Source organism: Ictalurus furcatus, chromosome 25 (genome assembly GCF_023375685.1).
Source record: "Ictalurus furcatus strain D&B chromosome 25, Billie_1.0, whole genome shotgun sequence".
NCBI classification, from domain to species: domain Eukaryota; kingdom Metazoa; phylum Chordata; class Actinopteri; order Siluriformes; family Ictaluridae; genus Ictalurus; species Ictalurus furcatus.
The window spans coordinates 5,813,158-5,834,372 of record NC_071279.1 but is presented as its reverse complement, the minus strand read 5'-3'; the positions used below and the strand labels follow the sequence as shown (position 1 = coordinate 5,834,372).

At 38.7% G+C, this 21,215-nt stretch overlaps 1 protein-coding gene across 1 annotated transcript; it reads right to left on the bottom strand.

The window, feature by feature from the left end:
• Positions 1–1,652: 1,652 nt before the first annotated feature.
• Positions 1,653–21,204, bottom strand: LOC128601134 (E3 ubiquitin-protein ligase pellino homolog 2). The gene is made up of 6 exons (XM_053614098.1): positions 21,076–21,204; positions 9,537–9,666; positions 9,282–9,383; positions 8,299–8,493; positions 5,793–5,978; positions 1,653–5,300 (listed from the first exon to the last, which is right to left on the bottom strand). The coding sequence occupies exons 1-6, from the start codon at positions 21,147–21,149 to the stop codon at positions 4,707–4,709; spliced, it is 1,281 nt and encodes a 426-aa protein (XP_053470073.1). The 5' UTR covers positions 21,150–21,204; the 3' UTR covers positions 1,653–4,706.
• Between the last annotated feature and the right edge of the window lie 11 nt (positions 21,205–21,215).

Genomic DNA, 21,215 nt, shown 5'->3' with positions numbered 1-21,215 from the left:
CTTCCATGCTAATACCAGCAACCTTAATCAAAACAACATAGAGCAGTGGTTCTCAAACTGGGGGGCCCGCAGGATGGTGCACATAGAAATTCTCAAACATTACTTTTTTAAAATAACTTTTACCTGTATGTAATTCGGGATTGTCAACTTTTGAACTATGATGTACATAAAAATGAGAAACATTAATAACTTAAATAAATTATACACAGCACACTAAGACACACCAAACAGAGATATCTGTTGATATACTAGTGGACAGTACTGTTAGCCACACAATGATAAAAACTTAAGACTATTTAAAATGGGTAAGTGTTTAGATAGAGGATGTAGTCTCTCAGCTGAGAAAGTTAATACATAAGAGCCTAGTGTGAAAGAAATTAAATTGTGAAAATTTGACGACTCTGGGGGCCAAAAAGGGATGCACCCTACACAAGGTGGGCCTCATGCTGAAAAAGTATGAGAACCATTGACATAGCCTAGAGCTTTCCCAGCCAAGTCTCTGCCACTGCTGTGCAATGTGTAGCTGCACTGCGGAACTTGGAGTCCAGTGTTTGCTCTCCACTGCTTCTACGTTAATTTTATCATTTATAGAGTCACTGGGAAATGGTAAGCGAAGACCTTGCTCTTTTGTTTTTTAGGAGCTGATCAAATCTGACTATTATCACTTATCTTTACATGACATAGCTGAAATGTTTTCTCTTATTAAATGCTATTGTAACTGCACTGGCAATGTCCCCCTATGATGTCAGTGCAGGAAATAACTGGAAATAACTCAAATACAGCACCAACCAACAAACTAGCACCACAATAACTGAATAGATGACAAATACTTCAATATAAAAAATTTTACCATGTTTCACTTTTTCTCTGAAACTTTTTTTTTATTTATTTGTATTTAACGATTTAGTCAGGAAAGAAGTTCTTGTTTTTGGCCAAAAGAATGCAAAGTTGCCATGCAGATGGTGAATTAGGGGCGTATTACAGAAACGTTCTATCTTAAGTCTTAAGTTAAGATCTGACCTTATCTGATCCTAAGTTAAATTAGGATTTTTCACAACTTCATATTACAGAAGCAAATCTTAACTTGATTTAGGATTCTTATCATATCTCTAGTTAATAAATCAAACTGCTCCATCAAGTGCAATAATCAATTCTCAGGTCTGTTACCAAACAACCAACAACTGTGAAGTAAACTTCAGATTAAAATGGAGTATGTTGAATAGTAAATAAATCACTTGCGCTATGACTGGTAATGCTCTGTGATGGTTCGTTGTCTTCTATAAAGTTGGTCACAATTCTAATGTTAACCGCATTATCATATTTCATGTTTTTTTTGTAATCATTTATCAGTGTTTTGTTGTGAAAGCACAGAACATCATCTGGGTACTCCAAAAGTCTTTCCACCATTAAACATCACAGTTCTTCATCTTGTATCATTAATAAACGTAACGCCATTCTCGGACAGGGGTATTGTAATGTGACTGTTATCGTTGGCTTTCAAATAAGTTTTGAGTCAGGACACCAGTGGGATTGTCCTAAAGTTAAGACACTTTTTTAGGATTTTTTGTCATGTTAGGATGCTTCTGTAATACCATTTTCCGATCTGTAGCTAAGATAAGATAATGCACTTAGGAAATGTTATTCTGTAATAGCTTTTGTCCTAAATGAGGTCCTAACTGAAATTGCCATGGTTACCAAACAGATAAGATTCTAAATTTAGGAGCTTTCTGTAACACACCCCCTGAAGTAGTTTAACTGAACCAAAAAAAAGGCAATGTTGCCATCTACTGGCTAAATTTGTCAGAAACATGAGCTTGCCACCAAAACGACACAAATCACAACTAATAAAGGAAAACCATTTTGGAAACATATATTTTATTAAGGTTTTGACTTTCGATTGTCAGTGCACCTTGGGTTCAAGCGTAATTGTGTATCTGTGTTCACTGTGTGGTTTGTAGCTGTATTTAAGGCCTGCTCAGTGGTATGTGACAGTGGAAAGGTCATTGGTTATGACCACTAGTCTGTAAGCGAGGCTTTACCGAGGTCAAACACAAGGTGCGGCCTTTTATTTTTTACATCATTCAGATTGGACACAATACTGACCATACTCAAACTGATCACTGATTGCAGTCTTTAAAGTATGACACATACAGGATTATTTCGTCCAGTGTTCGACTGCATCAGTAATACATCTGGCATTCCATGTAGCTGGGGTTATATTAATACCATTTTAAAATATGGCCACTCAGTACAAATAATAAATGACAAATGACAAAATACCATTTTGGATAGGAATGATATATTTAAGGGCATATCCTCCCAGAGCAATCTATATATGTTGCATTTCAAGCAAGGCAAAATTTTCAAGATGACTGGAGATACAGCACAGAGCTATAATGCAGACAGTGAACTAGACTAATAAACTATTTCACACATCTTGAATATGCCCTAGATTTTTGTGTTCTCTGAGGTAAGACCCTGTTATGAGAAATAGTGGATACTGAATTATGTTAGCAAACACAGGCACACATATCTCCAACCTTACTAATGGTGCCCTGGCAATTGACTGTATAGAGACACTGGGACAAGTGTAAACTTTGACTTGTGTAAACCTGAGTTCACCCATTATCAGGTTGCAGAAGGAACAACATCCCTTTGCAGGTTGAGAGTGGAGACAGAACGGCATTTCAGAGCCATCGGGAAGACACTGAATCATCTCTGTGTGTTTATATGTATACAAGTATCTATATGTATGCGAGACACTACAATTCTACAACAAAGACGTGAACTAGGTCTTGGTCTCCAGGAGTGAAAAAAAAAACGAAGGAATGCATAAACTTGTCAGAAATGAGATGAGTACAGTACAGCTGGATATCATTTTTAGTTGTCTAAACAAGATATATCAACTCAAGAGTATTAGTGGTTATTGACACAATGCATCAAACAGGACATACTGTCCATGCCCCTGGGGAAGAAAAAAAGGACAAAATTTAATTCAGTTGTATGAAATAGTCATGACAAGCAAGAAAAGTGAAAATCAATCACATTATCTCTTCTGGTTAATATAAAAATATGTTCAGTTGAGGTCTCTTCTCTTGCATGTGAGGTAAAGTAGAGCGTGTCTGTCTTAACACTGTATATTTGCAGTTTAAAAGCTCCTGTGAAAAGCTTATCATAGACATGCATAGTGCAAAGCCTGCATGTGTAGAAGTGATTTAGTGGGTCATTTTAACATTACGTTTCAAAACAATTAAATGTTTTCAAGGAGTGCAGTGATGTTCAGATAAAAATATATATGAAGCATTTAAATTTAATGATAGCACCAAGAACAGCAGAGTTATTATCTAGGCCCTAGAATAGTACATTCATCATACTGCTTACTATATTAAGGGTTTCCTATGACATTTTGGAGTGTGACACAGTGAGGCATACTTTTCTGCTGTGGGCTCTCCAGGATTTAAATCATATTTGCACATGAAAATAATATATTTATACATATACGTGAAACACTTGTTATATAAAAGAAACTGACCTCGGGCCAAAGTTTAGTAACACAACCATGTACAAAAATATTACATCTGAACTTTTTTTTGTTGTTTTTTGTTTAAAACTACTAATGTGTATACTGCAGCTACAACTTCCACTGTCGTTTAAATGCTAAAACAATCATAACAATACAAAGAAGAATCTAAAAAATTAAAAAAAAATATCACCAGGGCTACATTTTTCATGACTTGGTAAAGCCCTTCAACGACTAAAATCCGAGTTCACTACACAGAAGCTAGAATCAGGTAGTACACGTTTGCGTCGTTGGATCTCTCCTTTGAACTTTAGCTTAATTCTAGGAATGTTTATTGCTTATGATGGGTGTTGTATAGGGGGTGTTTTCTTTTTAGTGTTAAGTGCAGTGAGAGCACATATAACGCACTGAGGAAGCAGTGGCCATAGATGGAGGTAGGAGTCCATCAATAGCATGGACAGTTACTCCCTAGATTAAGGGCTAGATGTAAACTTTCGAGAAGTCACTGATTTCTGCAGCAGATGCCCATTTCCTGTCCTGAGATCCTAATAACTAAAACATCAAAGAGATGCAATCAAACTTCCAAACAACTTATTACAAACATCCAGAGGCCCAGTAATTAGTATGCAATAGGTGGGTATTATACTGCAATCTTAAATTGAAGAGGTACTTGGTACTGTAAATTTGTTTCAGTTCCATAGATTCAGTCTGGCACTAGTTGTGTACATCACAATCAAAAATGAACAAGTTGGTAAATAGGCTCTTGTTAAACCCAGAAGAGCCTCTTTTTTCATCTGGGCTGATGATTTTTCAGTTATTAACATAGCAAGTATGGATCTGAATAGTTTCAAGCTATTTTTTTCTTCAGTCAATTAACCTTTTACTTCAAATATCATCACACATGAACTGCCTCTGTAACTCACCAGGGCATGTTGATCTGGCTCACTACTGGGTCAGTGCCTGACTGAATCCATGAAAGAAATACGGTGATATCACTAGCAAGATTCAAATTATGCTGTTCCCCTGGCTAACTCAGGGCTGCATTCAAATGCAAAATACACATACTGAGTTAAGTGTGTGCATATACTAAGGAAGCTACGTAGATTTGCATGTGATTTCAGCAAGTGTATCTACAGTATGAACACACTCCCAAGAAAGCACTCCTATCATGCTTTGTAGCCCCTTGTCAATCGACAGGCCCTTGAAAGATGAGGCGGGTGAAGCCAGGTGTGCCTGTCAGAGGCGTGGAGCAGAATGGGCATATGGGCTGGAAGGCATGGGTCCCGTGTGGCAGCGATGTCTCAGCCCAATACTTTGCCGTCCTCTCTGAGCACACGTGGCCGCAGGGAACAAAAGCGTGGGTGGGAGCACCTGCATCCACGTAGAACGCAGGCTCACAGCCCAGCCATAAGGGCACGTAGGGCCCCAACGATCGGCACAGCGGACACTCCCGTCTGCCACCTGTGCTGGGACCTCCCTCGCGCTCGCGGCTGTGCTCAGGCTTCTGACCCCAGTCGTGTCGGCCGTGCACATGGCCACAGGTAAGGTAAGCCCAGGGCTGGCGTTCCTCCAGGCTGTGGCTACGGGGGAGGCTGGGGAACGCCAGCGTGCTGAGGCCCACTGGGCACTGTGGACGCGCTGCATTCAGCTCCAGACGCAGTGCGTCCAGGTGACGCAAAGTGGGAGCTTTAAGCAGGCCTTCGGCTGTGCGCCACAGCAGTGTTGCACCACACAGGTCTACCAGAGAGCCGTCCTTCAGGGCACTGCTTTCACCCTGAGCCTAAAGTAATAAAGAAATGCATCAACATGAGAGAAAAATTTCAACACAGACCAAACATTGTTTATCAACTTAGCAATCATTCTCATCCTCTCTCATCCGCCAGCTAGACATCACAGATTAATATCAGTGTCATAAATTATGAAATCAAAAACAAGCAAGCAAACAAACACAAACAAATAAATAAGTAAAGTTTATGGCTGGTCTGTTTTTGGTACTGTGCATGACATTTAGATTTACATTTCTAAATTGACTTTTTGTTAGCTCTTCGGTAACATTGTTTTGGTATCACTGGTATCCAAAACTAGTATACACAAAACAATGTGTCTCAAGTTAGACATTTTGACTACTGCTGATATAAACAAAGCACTTAGTGCCATAAAATATATTATTCTTTTTGTACCTGCTTATATTCAGAATTTGCCTTTCCATTTTTTTTCTGTGGCCTGCTGTAAATGATTAGTGATTAGGGAAGTAAATGATTAGTGATATTACCAGTTGTCCACGGATGGGGCCGGACCTGGTCTCTCTCAGAGTGTAGACATTTCCACAGACAGAAATTTCCCTCCACATGCCCTGTTTGGACTCTTCTGGAAAACCTTGCGGATGCATCACCAGTACTCCGTTGGTTGTGAGGCCATCCATCTGACCGTCTGGGTTCTTCCACTTTGTTGCTTTTTCCTGCAGGAAGAAACTGATATATGAAGGATTGTACATAAAATATAACAGAGGTAATGTAATAATATCCAGTGAGACAACCTAGACCTAACACAAACACTTTCAGTATGTGGACACCTGACCATCACCCCCCATATGTGCTTGCTGAACATGCTAGACTCAGTCCCCTCTTTGCTATTATAATAACTTCCACTCTTCTGGGAAGGCTTTCCATTAGATTTTGCAGCATTCCTGTGGGGATTTGCTCATTCAGACACAAGAGCATTAGCGAGGTCAGGCACTGATGTTGGGTAAAGGAAGCCTGGCAAGCAGTCAGTGTTCCAATTCATCCCAACGGTGTTCAGTGGGGTTTAGGTCAGGGCTCTGTGCAGGCCACTCGAGTTCTTCCACACCAACCTTGACGAACCATGTCTTCATGGACATCATTTTGTACACAGAGACACTGCCATGCTGGAACAGTTTGGGGCCCCTTAGTTACAGTGAAGGGAAATTTTAAAGCTACAGCATACAAAGACTTTCTATACAATTCTGCTGCCAAATTTGTGGCAACAGTTTGGGGAAGAACAATATATGGGTGTGATGGTCAGATGTCCACATACTTTTGGCCTTAGAGTGCATATTGCTGCCACACAGAACTCAAAACCAGACCAAACCTCGCAAAGAGGAACCAGTCAGCAAAGTTGCTCCCATGTTTAGAGAATTGAAGTTCTCTGAAGTTGAAGTTGACCTAAAAACAGCCCTCTATTGAAACTATTAAACAAACCATGAAACTGGAAGTCCAAAACCACATCTTAAAAGATTTAAAACATTTCCTTCTTCAACTACCATCTATTCTAAGTGCAGCCCCTGTTTCATTTCTCTTTTACATTTATACATAAAACTAATACATACTTGTTTTGTTCTTTCAGAGTGGACAAACCATAATTTCATTAGCCATCCCACCAGGCAAGTCAAATCTCTGGCCTAGTTCCATGTTCTGGTTGCACGAAAACCTTAAGCCTAGTTCACACTACACGATTTTAAGCCAGGTAACTAAAATAACTTAACTTATTAAGTCCGATAACTTAAGTTAGTTAACTAAGTGCATTAACAAAGGCACAAATTTCCTGTGTAGGGGATGACTCGGCCATATGGCTACGGAGGAGGCTGGGGAATGTCAGCGTGCTTAGGCCCAATGGGCACTGTGGACATGCTGCATTCAGCTCCAGGGGACACAAAGTGGGTGCTTCAAGCAGGCCTTCGGCTGTACGCCACAGCAATGTTGCACCGCACAAATTTCCTGTGTAGGGGATGACTCGGACATAGTCAGTATCCTTTTCTAAGTGTCCAAGGGAGCACATTATGTTTACGCCCTTGACAAAAAGCTAACAAGTCACTGGTCAACCTTTCAGACATGAGCTGCAGTTCTGTCCTCACATCAAGACTGCCTAAAAAAATTTTTTCTCAATATGTTTAACAGTGAGGTAACTGCATTTTGTGCTAGCTTGGTTTTTGCTTGGTTTTGTCTGTGTTTTCTCGTACCTGCATGTTCCTGATTCTGAAGGTCGTATGCCTTCCATGTGTGCTAATTAAAAGCGTGTAGTGCACGCAAGAAGGCAGCAGGATTCCAAATGAGTAGCACACATGATAGGTACAGCATCGAGATGCGTCACACCACTGTGAGGCACTTGTTTTTTTTTGTTTTGTTTTTTGAAATATACCAAATAAAAACCAAATAAAACAAAACTTTTGTTTTGAAAAATTCTAAAGCAAGTAGGTTTTTTTTTCTTTCTCTGGTTGTTGAAGAGCTTAAAAAAAAATCTGCTGGGATACTAGCCTTCTGAACCTACTTGTCTGCTCTCCAACTAACAATAAAAAACCAACAGCCTGGACATGTAAACTTATTGTCCCTACCGATTCGTTCAGCCCACCTTTCCCACTTATTTTCTTTTTCTTGTTTTTTTTTTCACACTTTCATTGGTTTTCTTTTCAAACACAATCTTCATTAGCTTTCATGCGAATCAAGAGATAGAACAAGAGACCAGTGTTTAACCCTGATCATTTCATGCTCTGGACCACCTGAGCTCTGAAAGGAAACCTCTCCAGACACATTATAAAGAGGGGAGTCTGCTATCACTTACAATAAGTGTGGCAATCCATTATTATAACTACATTACAAGAGTGCCATATGGAAGACAGTCATGCTGCACTTCCTTCTGCTGACAGCGTGCACAACATGACAGACAACCAGATGATGCCTGTCTCATGCACAACTGTATTATGTAATAAAAGGCAAATCATAAAATGACGTAAATACTTCCAAAAGCCGCTGAGGAATACCAACCCCGAGGAAAATATTTTTGGAGGAGTCAAAGCCAGCTGCATAAATACGGGCAGTGTAGGGGGGGTTGCGCTCACACACCACCCTGCAGGCAAAGCGTGAGATGGTGCTCGGCGCAACAGAGTCCTCGCTCTCTTTAGATCCTCCTGGTGTATCCGTCACCACAAAGTCTATGGGGCTCTCGGTGGAACGGCCAATCTAGAGACAAGGATAAACAAAGTGATTTATGAGCCATGCACAACCATTTCTTAAATGATACATTTCAATTAGTATCCACTGCACACCATGGCGTTGATATTAACTGGAAGCTTCAATGATAACTGGCTATCAGGATTTGTTGAAACAGTTATTGACATGTAAACCTTTTAAAAATAAATAAATAATAAAAAAAAGTTTTTGAAAGTATATTTTGTATGTTGGTAACCTTTGGTACTGTTGGGAACTAAATGCCGATTCAGATCATAATAGAAGGTTAACCTTGGAAACAGAAAACATTCTTTTCACATTTTGATTTCAGTCTGCATCCTACCATGCACAGAGGAGCCAGCCTCGCTAACAAGAAAATCCTTGCAGGCAGAGAGAAAATAAAAAGAATTTTACTACATAGCGTATGGACGAGATGGCTCCATGCAATCAGCATAAATGATAAAACACACAGTGCTGTGCAAAGGTCTTAGAAACATGCAAAGAAATGCTGTAAAGATGCCTTCGTGAAAATAATTAAAATGAAATGCTTTCTGCATACATATTTTTTTTTTTTTGCATTTCAATTTCTCCTATTCAGATCCAAACAACCTTTTTGATAGCATGCAAACTAACAGATCACATGATATTGTCAGTATCACCAGTACGTTGGTTTTCAGGTGTGTCCCAGATCACCATAACAAAGGATCAAACCTTGTAAATGCTTCAAGCGAAACTGTAGGTGTTGGCACCTCTGCATGCACTGGCTCATTAAATAAATGTTCTACAGGATATTTTCTCACCTGGAACATATCTGTGTCATCATCATGACAGTATTCCACCACCACAGTCTGATTCCTAGACAGCGTGAAGGAGATACTGTGCTGCCCCCTGCTATTAACCGCCTGAAACAAAGGTCACACCTCCTCTTTAATAACAAACCCCAATGATACATCAGTGTAATGCATAAGAGCCTTTTCAAATGGGTTGGTGCAATAACCATCAGGATGCTCAAAACACCTGGAATGAATCTACTTGTTTTAAAATACACTACACACCTTGCTGTCTTGTGGGTTGCTGAGGATGTGCACAGTGCTTGGCTTGACACCGTTAGCCTTTGCCCTTCTGTACAGAGCAAAGCGACTCCTTTTCCTCCCCTTATCTCCACCAGGAAGGGAGCCATTGTACCTGTTGATGAATACATACATCACCAATTAAAAATGCTTGATAATAAAAAACTTTACCAGTAACCTTTACTTGTTACCATTTCTACTGACAACTGTTTTACTGTACATTATTTATGAAATTATACTATCAAGAGTTTTATGGAATCTGTACAGATACACACTCTCTCCTTTTCTCCCTCCCTCTCTCTCAGTCTGCCAGCACTCATTGCTGAAATATTTATCACACTCGTTTTCCTTCATATCACCCAGTTTTATTACCAAAAATTTGTTTTAGTCAGAGTAAATTCGTAGAAGCACTGTAAACATGAGTCCTTCGACTGGCAGATTGGTTTCTTGCTAAAACCCCTACACACCACTGAAACACACATGCACTATACAGAGACGAGGGTGTCAGAAAGTAAGGAGCAGAAAGATTATCCATTTATCTATAACAGTGAACATTTGGCAGGTTTTGGAGGGCGATACCTGGCCACACATTGAATGCCACCATGCATGGTACTGTCGAGTCTAGACAATGAAACGTGTCTGGTCTAGTCGTGTTCTCAGAGGTTAGACTCCAAACATAAGCAAAACTCCGAATAAGCAGGGGAATTCTTTTCCACTGCTTGGATTATAAGGCAAGGATGAAAACACGATGAGACGGCTTCACTTAAGAGGCTTTCAGATAATCTCAGATGCATGTGGTGCCCCATAATAGGTAAAGAGATCTCTCCGGTGTTCCACAAGCTCTGGTTCTCAGAGGCATCTGAATGCTTCAGGCACACTAACTCGGTTTGGCATTTAGTCTCTGCAGCCTCTAGTTTGCTGCTGCCATAGAAAGGCTCTTTTGTTCTTCCTGCAGCTATCAGTGACAAACAGCACAACTGAGGCGAAGCATGGGAAACTGCAGAGACGTTCGCCCGGTTTCTGTTTCAGCAGCCCTAAAGGCAATCGCAACCCTGTCCTATGAGCTCCGACATGTGTTTGTTGTACATTTCAGACAGTTAAGACAAGCAGGATTCTGTCTCGTTAATAATGAATCTAGATTAAATAACAAGTCAGGCCTCTAGCTTTGTACCATGGTCTCACACTAACTTTTCGTACAAAAATGTGTTGAACATGTTAAAGTTCAGTTTAGGAACTGGTTTAGCACTTTCTGTATCAATTTTAATTCATACTCATTTATCATGGGAAGAGGTCTGTATACACTCGTGTTTTTAAGGTTTTACTGTATGGCTATTGACCACACTTGTGAGTCGGCTTTGTAAAATGTCTGCACTGCTTGCAGTGGTGCAAAAGCATTGACTGTGTCCAGACTGGTCAATGTGCCAGTTCAGCACTGCACAGTGAGACAGCAGACACAGAAGAGCAGCACAGCAGAACCAGTGTTCACATGAGTGCACATGCGCACATGCATGCATGCACACCCACACCCTCACACACACAAACACGCTCACGCACAATGAAATATTCAAACACCTTTCCTCCTGTATTTTCATGCTGGCCTAAAAGACTTCTGTATAATTAGGTATTAAGTGAAATATCAATAGTCATGCCAAAATGATTACAGCTTAGATCACTAGACTAAAAGCCAACATCAATCTACAGACAAACACTGACCTGGTACAAAGTCATGTACGACTCATGAACACATCTTTATGAACAATCCAGAACAAATGTGTTCAGCCGAATGACAAAGGTTTCTCCCTCTGCACGTCTGCTACATAAACTTTCCTAATGCAATATACAATTTTATTACCCCAAGCTATAATGAAATTACTTGTTTAAATTCAATTCTGGGTAAACATCCCAACAAAGGCTTGCCACTGTAATATTACTATTAGCCAGGTCTATTACTGTGTGCGAAATACATGACTGTTTATATTGTACTCAAACACAAATGTCTCATGTAATGCACTGCAGTCCTGAAACAGGAGAAATGAGAACAGTTGATCAAGGTTGTTCACACTCATTTTACGACTTGAACTTATGAAAACGAAATTACATGAAACTACTTGAACAAATCAAAAGACCACCTATACCAAATAAATCAGCTACCTTTTCCGGGTATTACAGCGGCAAAAGGTTAGGGTTAGGCGCTCTCACCACCACGGACCGGGTTCGATTCCTGGGCAGGGAACCAACCTAGCCACTGGGGGATGCATAGGCTGGTGCGCTCTCTCAAGCACGGATAAAAAAAAAATGGGAGAGTTGCGCCAGGAAGGGCATTCGGGGTAAAATCTGCACCAATTCAAATACACGGGCCAATGATCCGCTGTGGCGACCACTAACAGGAGCAGCCGAAGGAAAAACAACAAGTGTAGCCGTAATGTATTCTTTACAGCGGCCTTTAAAATATGAGCTCCCTCATTCCACCCAGATAGGTAGTGTTGTTTAGCCTGCTTCTGAACTGGGCTAATTCTTGGACACTTTTCCACGAAAAGCATTCAGAATAGAGGGGAAACTTGGCAGAGTTTTATCGAGACTCATACATGTGACTCAAAACTCTGAAAAGTGCCAATGGCTGAAAGTTCATTTACACAAAAATGAGAAGCAGATTATGTTTATTCACTACAAACTATGTTCAAATATTTTTAACAACTGATTTACATTATTATATTAAAAAAACAGAACATACTGGGGCATTTTTAAGTTATTATTTGTAGTCACTCTCACCCATAGTCATATTACACTAATAAGATTTGATAAATTGACGACAATCTGATATACTGCAGTGCAGTGAAGAAGCAGTTGGTGTGGTCACCTCACAGCTCCAGGGTCCACCATTCAAGTCTGGCTTTGGGTTACGGTCTGTATGGAGTTTTGCATGTGAAAGGCACTAAATTAGCTGCCGATGAGCATATTTAAGCAATAAAAAGATTGCTGTAGTACTGAATATAAGCATGGCTGTGATTTGGCCATAGTCATAGCTGGGTAGTCATAGCTGTGCTGATATTCAGTATAACAGCACGATTGCTAGTGTGAAATGCGAGTGCACATTTAAACAACTGTTCAGAAATTAACATGTAGTAATGGACATTTTATTTACTTTTGCGAACATATTTCCAAAGAAGCGATAGCTGGACAGAGTGTTATGTGTTGCCATGTAACACACAGACTGACTGACAGCCCATAGTAAGTGTACTAACAACTATTGCTAGAACTGAGCGTAGTAAAACTATTCCTAGAACTGTGATACAAACAGTGAAATATCACGGTGCTGTTAAACTAAATATCAGCACTCTTGGAAAGCTGCTTATCCAATCAAATTAGTGGACTGGAACAAACTGTTGTATAATTAAGCGATATTGCATGAGTAAGAGTGCTGTTTTACTGAATATCAGCATGGCTATGATTCGGCTGAAGGCACAAGCCCACAGATAATCACAGCCCTGCTGATACTTAGTACAACGGCATGATTGTGATGTGGCTTTTATACAACAGTTCTACTGTATAAACAAGAAATGAATATAGAGAATTTCAGACACAATATGGCCAAATATTTCATTTTGAAATATTTTGTCAATGAAAATAGTTCCCAAGCAAGCCTCAATAGCCATTCAATTTAATTGAATATTTTTTATATATTTACAGAAAGTTATAAATTCAGGATATAAATGTTCAATTTAGCAATTTATTCCTAATGAGCAAGCCAGATTTGACAATGGCAAGGAAAAACTCCTTGAGACGATATGAGGAAGAAACTTTGAGAGTCAAAAGGGAACCCATCCTCATCTGGGCGACACCGGAGAGCGCGATTATAAATAATAATTCCCTTCTATAACTGTGTACTACATGGTCAAAAAGTGCAATTGTGTAACCAGAAAATTAATTATAGTGTTTACATGAAGTCTAAGTTGTTGCACTTATCTGTACACTGATGAAGACTTGAGTGCAAAGCTGTTGTGGCAACTGCAGTCGTAATGCTATCATAACAATTGTAGTCCTAAGCCAAACTGCAATGCACAGACTGACTGACAAGCAGTAGTAAGTGTAGTAACACTTTCAATGAACTGCTAGAATCATAATTTTATTTATCGAACAGAGACAAGTGGAGTTACACAAACAGTGAAATGTCCCAGTGCTGTTATACTAAATATCAGCACTGTTAGAATGTTGCTTGTCCAATCAAATTAGTGAACCAGAACTAACTGCTGCATAATAATTGATATAAGATCATCAGTTTTAACTCACATCCAAGAAATTCTTTCACAATTGGTGATTTTTGTCTGTGAGCGCAGAGTGTAAAACAGCCTTTAGTTAATGTATTTAATGATTTTTATTTCTTCATATAAATATATTTCAGAATCAAAACAATCTATTAACATGTTCTTCTATTAACTATTTAAATGCCTAGCTTATGAAAAAAATATTCATCTTAAAGCATTATTTAGTAACTACACTTAATGATTCAGTAGCTATAGAGAAACTAATAGGAAAGGTATATTGTAAGGAATATAAATCTGGACACACTGAAGGAACCTGAGAGATTAAAATGTTAAAATAATCAAAGATTATGAGATAAAACTGGAACCTGATTTCATTAAGTTCCTTTCTGGATGGACCGGGTTTTTATGGTTTCCTGTTTACTGAATGTGGTATTCCTTGTTCCTGTGTGGAAAATGTTAACTAAAAATAGCTACATAATGAGCCACGATTTTTTACCCTCCATTTATACCTCAAATGCTCTTTTATTTAGGACTGAGAATTTACCAGTATTTCAAATACACATCAATGCACAGCGATTGCTATATGGTCTTAGGGGTAGGGCTGCACGATTATGGCCAAAATGATAATCCTGATTATTTTGATCAATATTGAGATCACGATTATTTATCACGATTATTCATTGATTTTAGTGACAACATATTTCTATTGCACTTTCACATTTAAATAAATAGACCACTGCTTTCACCTCCATGTTTTGCTACATTCCTGCTAATGTACAAATCTTTGCATCAAATTAGACTGGTCCTTAAAGTGCATCATCTCGTAGAAGCAAAATATAAATACAATTGTACCCAAAATATACGATAAGTAAAAATAAATACGCCATCAACCAAATGAAAATATGCATCAAACATAACAATATTCAACCAAATGAAAACAATACAGGTGTATGCAGAAAAGGCAATAACAGTGTTTACAGGAGGAGAGACGCAGCTAAATCACCCAATAGAGCGGCGCAGGGATGATGTCATTTTGTACTGAAACCCGGATGTTAGCATCACACCGGTTCCCTCAACAAAAACCCAATAGGATTTTCCTATAGGATTTTGGATTATTGCAAAAAATAAGCTCTGTGATCAACAAAAGTTTACAGTACTAACATGTTTTGTCCATCAAGATAATTTTCACAAATGAACACAACTTTTATGAAGTTTGAATCCTAAATACAATCACCAGAAATAAACAGTTAACCGTATGCTATAAACGAACTACACCACGGTCTCTCGACTTCAATGTCACCGTCACCAAGCTTCTGACAACTTTTCCAAACTTGATTTAAAACATTTTCCATAATATAGATTTACTCTGTGGAGGAATCTTCATCCACTGTTTTAGTGGGGAATTGTGCACAGCATACCTGAACCTGTTTATCTGCAAAGTTTTTTCCTGTTCGGCGTGATGACATTTAATGTCCCCGACAACGTCTGTAGTGCCATTTAGCAACATGGATGATTTTCCCTCGCGCAAGCACTGTAGCTCGCAGCACGCTCTTTTAGTGACACTGATTCTGTTTACATTCTACATGTGTATGTGTAATGATTTCTGTCCTGTCTCTGCCCCTGTATTATCATTAGTTGTTTCCTTATCCTTATGTGTCGTCATTAGTCTCAGCTGTTTTGTGTTCACCCTTAATTACGTTTGTCATTTAAACCCCTCGTGTCTCTTTGTTCGACGCAAAGTATTGTGTGAGTTTTCTGTGTACCAAGCATTTGTTCATAGTTTCACGTCTCATAGTTTTGATCCTGTTCTCGACCTCGTTGTTTGATTCTTGTTTAGCCTTGTTTCTCAATTGCCTGATCTTTTGCTTGTTTTAAATCACGCTACTGTCTCACATTTTGGATTTGTCTGCCTCTCTTCAATAAAGCTCTTATCTGCACTTGCATCCTAAACCCTCATTACGTGACAGTTAGCAACCGCCTTTTTCAATACACGTAAAAGCTTTTAAAAAAAAATCATGAGTGGGGTTTTACTGGCATATTTTATGTGGTAGAATAAAACGTGAAAATATTTTGAGCTTGTGTTCACCACAGACCTTATTTCAGGCTTTTAACCAAAATCCCATTCAAAAAACCCATTGGGATGGAACCAGAAGGGCTAAAATGCTAACTCGTTTCCGGGTTTTGGCGTACAAATTGACGTCATCCCTGCACCACTCTATGGTGATTGGCTGTATGTTTAGGAAGTGCTTGCTTTGATATGCAGCGGAGTTTTCTCATAATGAGTTCATATGAGCGATATTGACTTTAAACATCAATATCGCAGTCGATCATGTTCATGTAATTGTGGGCAGTCAAAATCGTAATTGAGATCGGTATTCGACTAACTGTGCTGCCCTACTTAGGGTTTTTTTTTCCCCAAGTAGAAAACCAGATAATAAGAAGTGTAGCATTTCTGTAAAGAAACCACACTAGCATCATTCCCCACTGCACTAATTGAGTTGAACACTTATTTGCAGGTAATTAGCCTAGTAGGCTGTGTAAATCCATGTTGTTGTTTTTTTATACATATCTATCAAATACCATGCACAATATGCACAGTATTTCATGAACATAAATTGCAAGCACGGCTTATTGCCAACTGCTCAGAGCAGCCATAACTATAATTAAACAACCTGAAACAACACACATGGCTTCATTTTCCCATTGTTTATTGTATCACATCGTGACAGACCTGGCAAAAAAACCCACTAATTTGCACTGCCACCCATGGAGTCTGCTAACACCAACAGGAGACAGACTCAATCGCAAATGTTCTCATATACAGTGGGGGAAATAATTATTGAACGCATCAACATTTATTTCAGTAAATATATTTCCAATGAGGCTATTCACAGAAAATTATTCTGTTATGTGTAATAAAGTGGAATGACACAGGAAAAAAAAAGTATTGAACATGCTAAGAAAAAGCAGTTCTCCAAGGCAAGGTAAGGCAAGGAACCAGCTAAAATCCGTAAGTAATTATACCCCCTATCTGTGCAAATTAATATCAGCTGGGTTAGTAAATTGATGGTCTATAAAAAGGCTTTTCATTACCAATGTGTCACACAAGAAACATCTCATGATGGGTAAAAGCAAAGAGCTCTCCCAAAACCTTTGCAACCTTACTGTTGCAAAACATAGTGATGGAATCGGATACAGGCGCTTTTCAAAACTTCTGAATCTTCCAGTAAGCACCATTTGGGCCATTACGCACAAGTGGAAGCAACATCACTCTGTCATCAACCGGCCATGCACAGGAGCTCCTCGCAAGATTTCTGACCAGGGAGTCAAAAGAATAGTCAGAAGAGTAGCCCAAGAGCCAAGGACCACTCGGAAAGAGCTCCAGAAACACTTGGAGGCCGCAGGTACCATCGTCACAGAGAAAACAATAAGCAATGCACTCCACTGCTCAAGCTCACCCCACAAGACTCTATTAATAAAGAAAAGACATGTCGAAGCTTGTTTAAAGTTTGCTACAATTCCTTTGGACAAGCCTATGAAATACTGGGAGAGTGTAATCTGGTCAGACGAGAGTAAAATTTTACTTTTTGTCTGTCATACTACATAACCTGTTCGGAGAAGAAATGGCACTGCACATCACCCTTAAAACATTATACCAACATTGAAATTGGAGGTGGAAGCATCATGGTGTGGGGCTGTTTTTCATCGCATGGTACTGGCAGACTTCATGTAATTGAAGGAACGATGAATGGAGCCCTTGACCAGGAGATTCTTGAGAAGAATCTGCTGCCATCCACCAGGATGAAGAAGATGAGACGTGGGTGGACCCTCCAGCAGGACCACAATCCAAAACATACAGCAAAGGTAACTCAATTGGTTTCAGAGAAAAAAAAATCAAGGTGTTGGAATAGCCCAGTCAATCACCTGACTTATATCCAATTGAACAAGATTTAAAGACGATATGTTTAGAAGAATGGGCCAAAATCACATCCGAATACTGCAGCCAATTAATTTCTTCATACAGGAAGCATCTTGAAGCTGTCATTACAAACAAAGGCTTTTCCACTAAGTATTAAATAAATTTCAGTTAGCATGTTCAATACTTTTTTCCCTGTGTCATTCCACTTTATTACACATAATTTCATCAATGGACTTTAATGTGTGGATTTCTTGAGTTAATACCAAAGTCTGGTGAAAATTTCATGTGAATAGCCTCATTGGAAATATATTTCTTGAAATAAATATTAACACATTCAATACTTATTTCCCCGACTGTATATGAGAACGTATATATATATATATATATATATATATATATATATATATATATATATATATATATATATATAGATAGATAGATAGATAGATAGATAGATATAGATATAGATATAGATATGTAGATAGATAGGGTGTACAACATATTGTTTACTACACAGTTTAGTTCACTTTTACAAGAACTACTCTGCCAAATTTAGCTCGGTCTTCCACAGACAGAACACAGATCCTTCTGGGGCAACCACGTCAATAACTTCTGCAACACATTAGCAAGTTATAAATCATTACAGTTTCTGAAAGACGAACATTTAGCTAATAAATATCAACTAAAGCATACATTCAAGAGGTCTTCAAACTATACATTGCCCCAAATCCATTGCAGGTTTTCAAACCACAAGAAAGGCACATTTTTAGCCCTATCTTCCATTCATGTCCACATATTTTGGTTAGAGTGTAAGCACACTGTAAAAACTTGCTGTAAAATTTACAGTAGTTTACTGGCAGCAGGTTTGCCTGCTGTACTGTAAAATTGGCAGTCATATTTTAAATAGTATAGAATAACACATAATCCAGTACATTTGCTCATCTGGCTGAAAAACAAATTACATACAACATACAATTGATGAGCCGAATACAGCTGAGCTGAAGGTTAAGGGTCTTACTCATGGACCCAACAATGGCAGTTTGGGTCCATAAGTAAGTTTTGAGATTTGAACACACAGCCTTCTGATCTGTTACTCAAAGCCTTAACCACTGAGCAACTGCAACTAGCTCAACTAGCTTGCACTGATTTAAAAAAAAAAAGGGGGGGGGGGGTGTTCTGCACATTTGAGCTTGGAGAAATGCAGTTTCGTTCTGCTGTGCACTCCTTGTTGTATGGTCTGAATGACAAGGTTCACTTTGACTTTGATTCATCCACTTCCACCACTGAATGAACTCACACTAAAAGACTGCAAAGAGCTCAGTGGTCAAGTCTCAGATCAGGAACAGATCAGATGCCATGGTCGGGTCCATTAACCTTCGGCTTAGCTGCATCCTGCATCAATTATATGGTGTAATGTCAATGTAATGTTAAATATGTACTGTCACGATGTAATGTCGGTGTAATGTTAAATATGTACTGCCATGGTGTAATGTTAAAGATGTACTGTCACAGTGTAATGTCGGTGTAATGTTAAATATGTACTATCACGGTGTAATGTTAAATATGTACTGTCACAGTGTAATGTTAAATATGTACGGTCACAGTGTAATATTAAATATGTACTGTCACGGTGTACTGTTATATATGTACTGTCACAGTGTAATGTTAAATATGTACTGTCACGGTGTACTGTTATATATGTACTGTCACAGTGTAATGTCGGTGAAATGTTAAATATGTACTGTCACGGTGTAATGTTGGTGTAATGTTAAATTTGTACTGCCTCGATGTAATGTTAAAGATGTACTGTCACAGTGTAATGTTGGTGTAATATTAAATATGTACTATCACGGTGTACTGTTAAATATGTACTGTCACGGTGTAATGTTGGTGTAATGTTAAATATGTACTATCACGGTGTAATGTTAAATATGTACTATCACGGTGTAATGTTAAATATGTACTGTCACGGTGTAATGTCGGTGTAATTTTAAATATGTACTATCAAGGTGTAATTTTAAATATGTACTGTCACGGTGTAATTTTGGTGTAATGTTAAATATGTACTGTCACGGTGTAATGTTAAATATGTACTGTCACGGTGTAATGTTATATATGTACTGTCACGGTGTGATGTTATATATGTACTGTCACGGTGTAATGTTATATATGTACTGTCACAGTATAATGTTAAATATGTACTGTCACGGTGTACTGTTATATATGTATTGTCACAGTGTAATGTCGGTGTAATGTTATATATCTACTGGTACAGTGTAATGTCTGTGTAATGTTAAATATATACTGTCACAGTGTAATGTTAAATATGTACTGTCACGTGTATTGTCGGTGTAATGTTAAATATTTACTGTCACGTGTACTGTCGGTGTAATGTTAAATATGTACTGTCACGGTGTAATGTTAAATATGTACTGTCAAGTGTACCGTCAGTGTAATGTTAAATATGTACTGTCACGGTGTAATGTTAAATATGTACTGTCAAGTGTACCGTCAGTGTAATGTTAAATATGTTCTGTCATGGTGTAATGTTAAATATGTACTGGCACGGTGTAATGTCGGTGTAATGTTAAATATGTACTGTTACAGTGTAATGTTAAATATGTACTGGCACAGTGTAATGTCGGTGTAATGTTAAATATGTACTGTCACGTGTACTGTCGTTGTAATGTTAAATGTGTACTGTCACGTGTACTGTCGGTGTAATGTTAAATATGTACTGTCACGGTGTAATGTTAAAGATGTACTGTCACGTGTACTGTCGGTGTAATGTTAAATATGTACTGTCACGTGTACTGTTAAATATGTACTGTCACGTGTACTGTTAAATATGTACTGTCACGGTGTAATGTTAAATATGTACTGTCAATGTACGGTGTAATAAGTAATGAACATATGCACTATAGTAAATGTGTGTGTGTGTATCATACACTATAATAAAATTGGCTGTAACTTTTACAGTACTTTACTGGCAGCAAGTTTGCCAATAAAGTACTATAAAAGTTACAGCCAATTATATTATAGTGTATGACACACACACACACACACACACACATTTGCTATAGTGCATATGTTCGCTACTTATTACATTATAATATTAATACAGAATACACAATAGGTTATATTAAGGTATCTTAGAGTAACTGATATTACGGTATCTTAGAGGCTACTTTTGCTGAACACACTGTTGGTTAAACCCATTACTACATGCTCCGGGGAACTGTAATAGCTAAAAAAATGTGCTGAAAATACGACCGTGTCAAAGACCAGAAAGGGTAAAGTGCCCATGTGCTGCCTTGCCACTAGCGAGCGCCAGGTTACTCACCCGAGGATGACCAGTTCGCCGTATTTCACCGGATCTTTAGAGCGGGCATGTTCGTTCTGATTCGGCGACAACATGGGACTGAAGCTAACGTCGCTTTTCGCACTCTTTCCTGCTCACGAAAGCCTGGAACAAGTAACTTG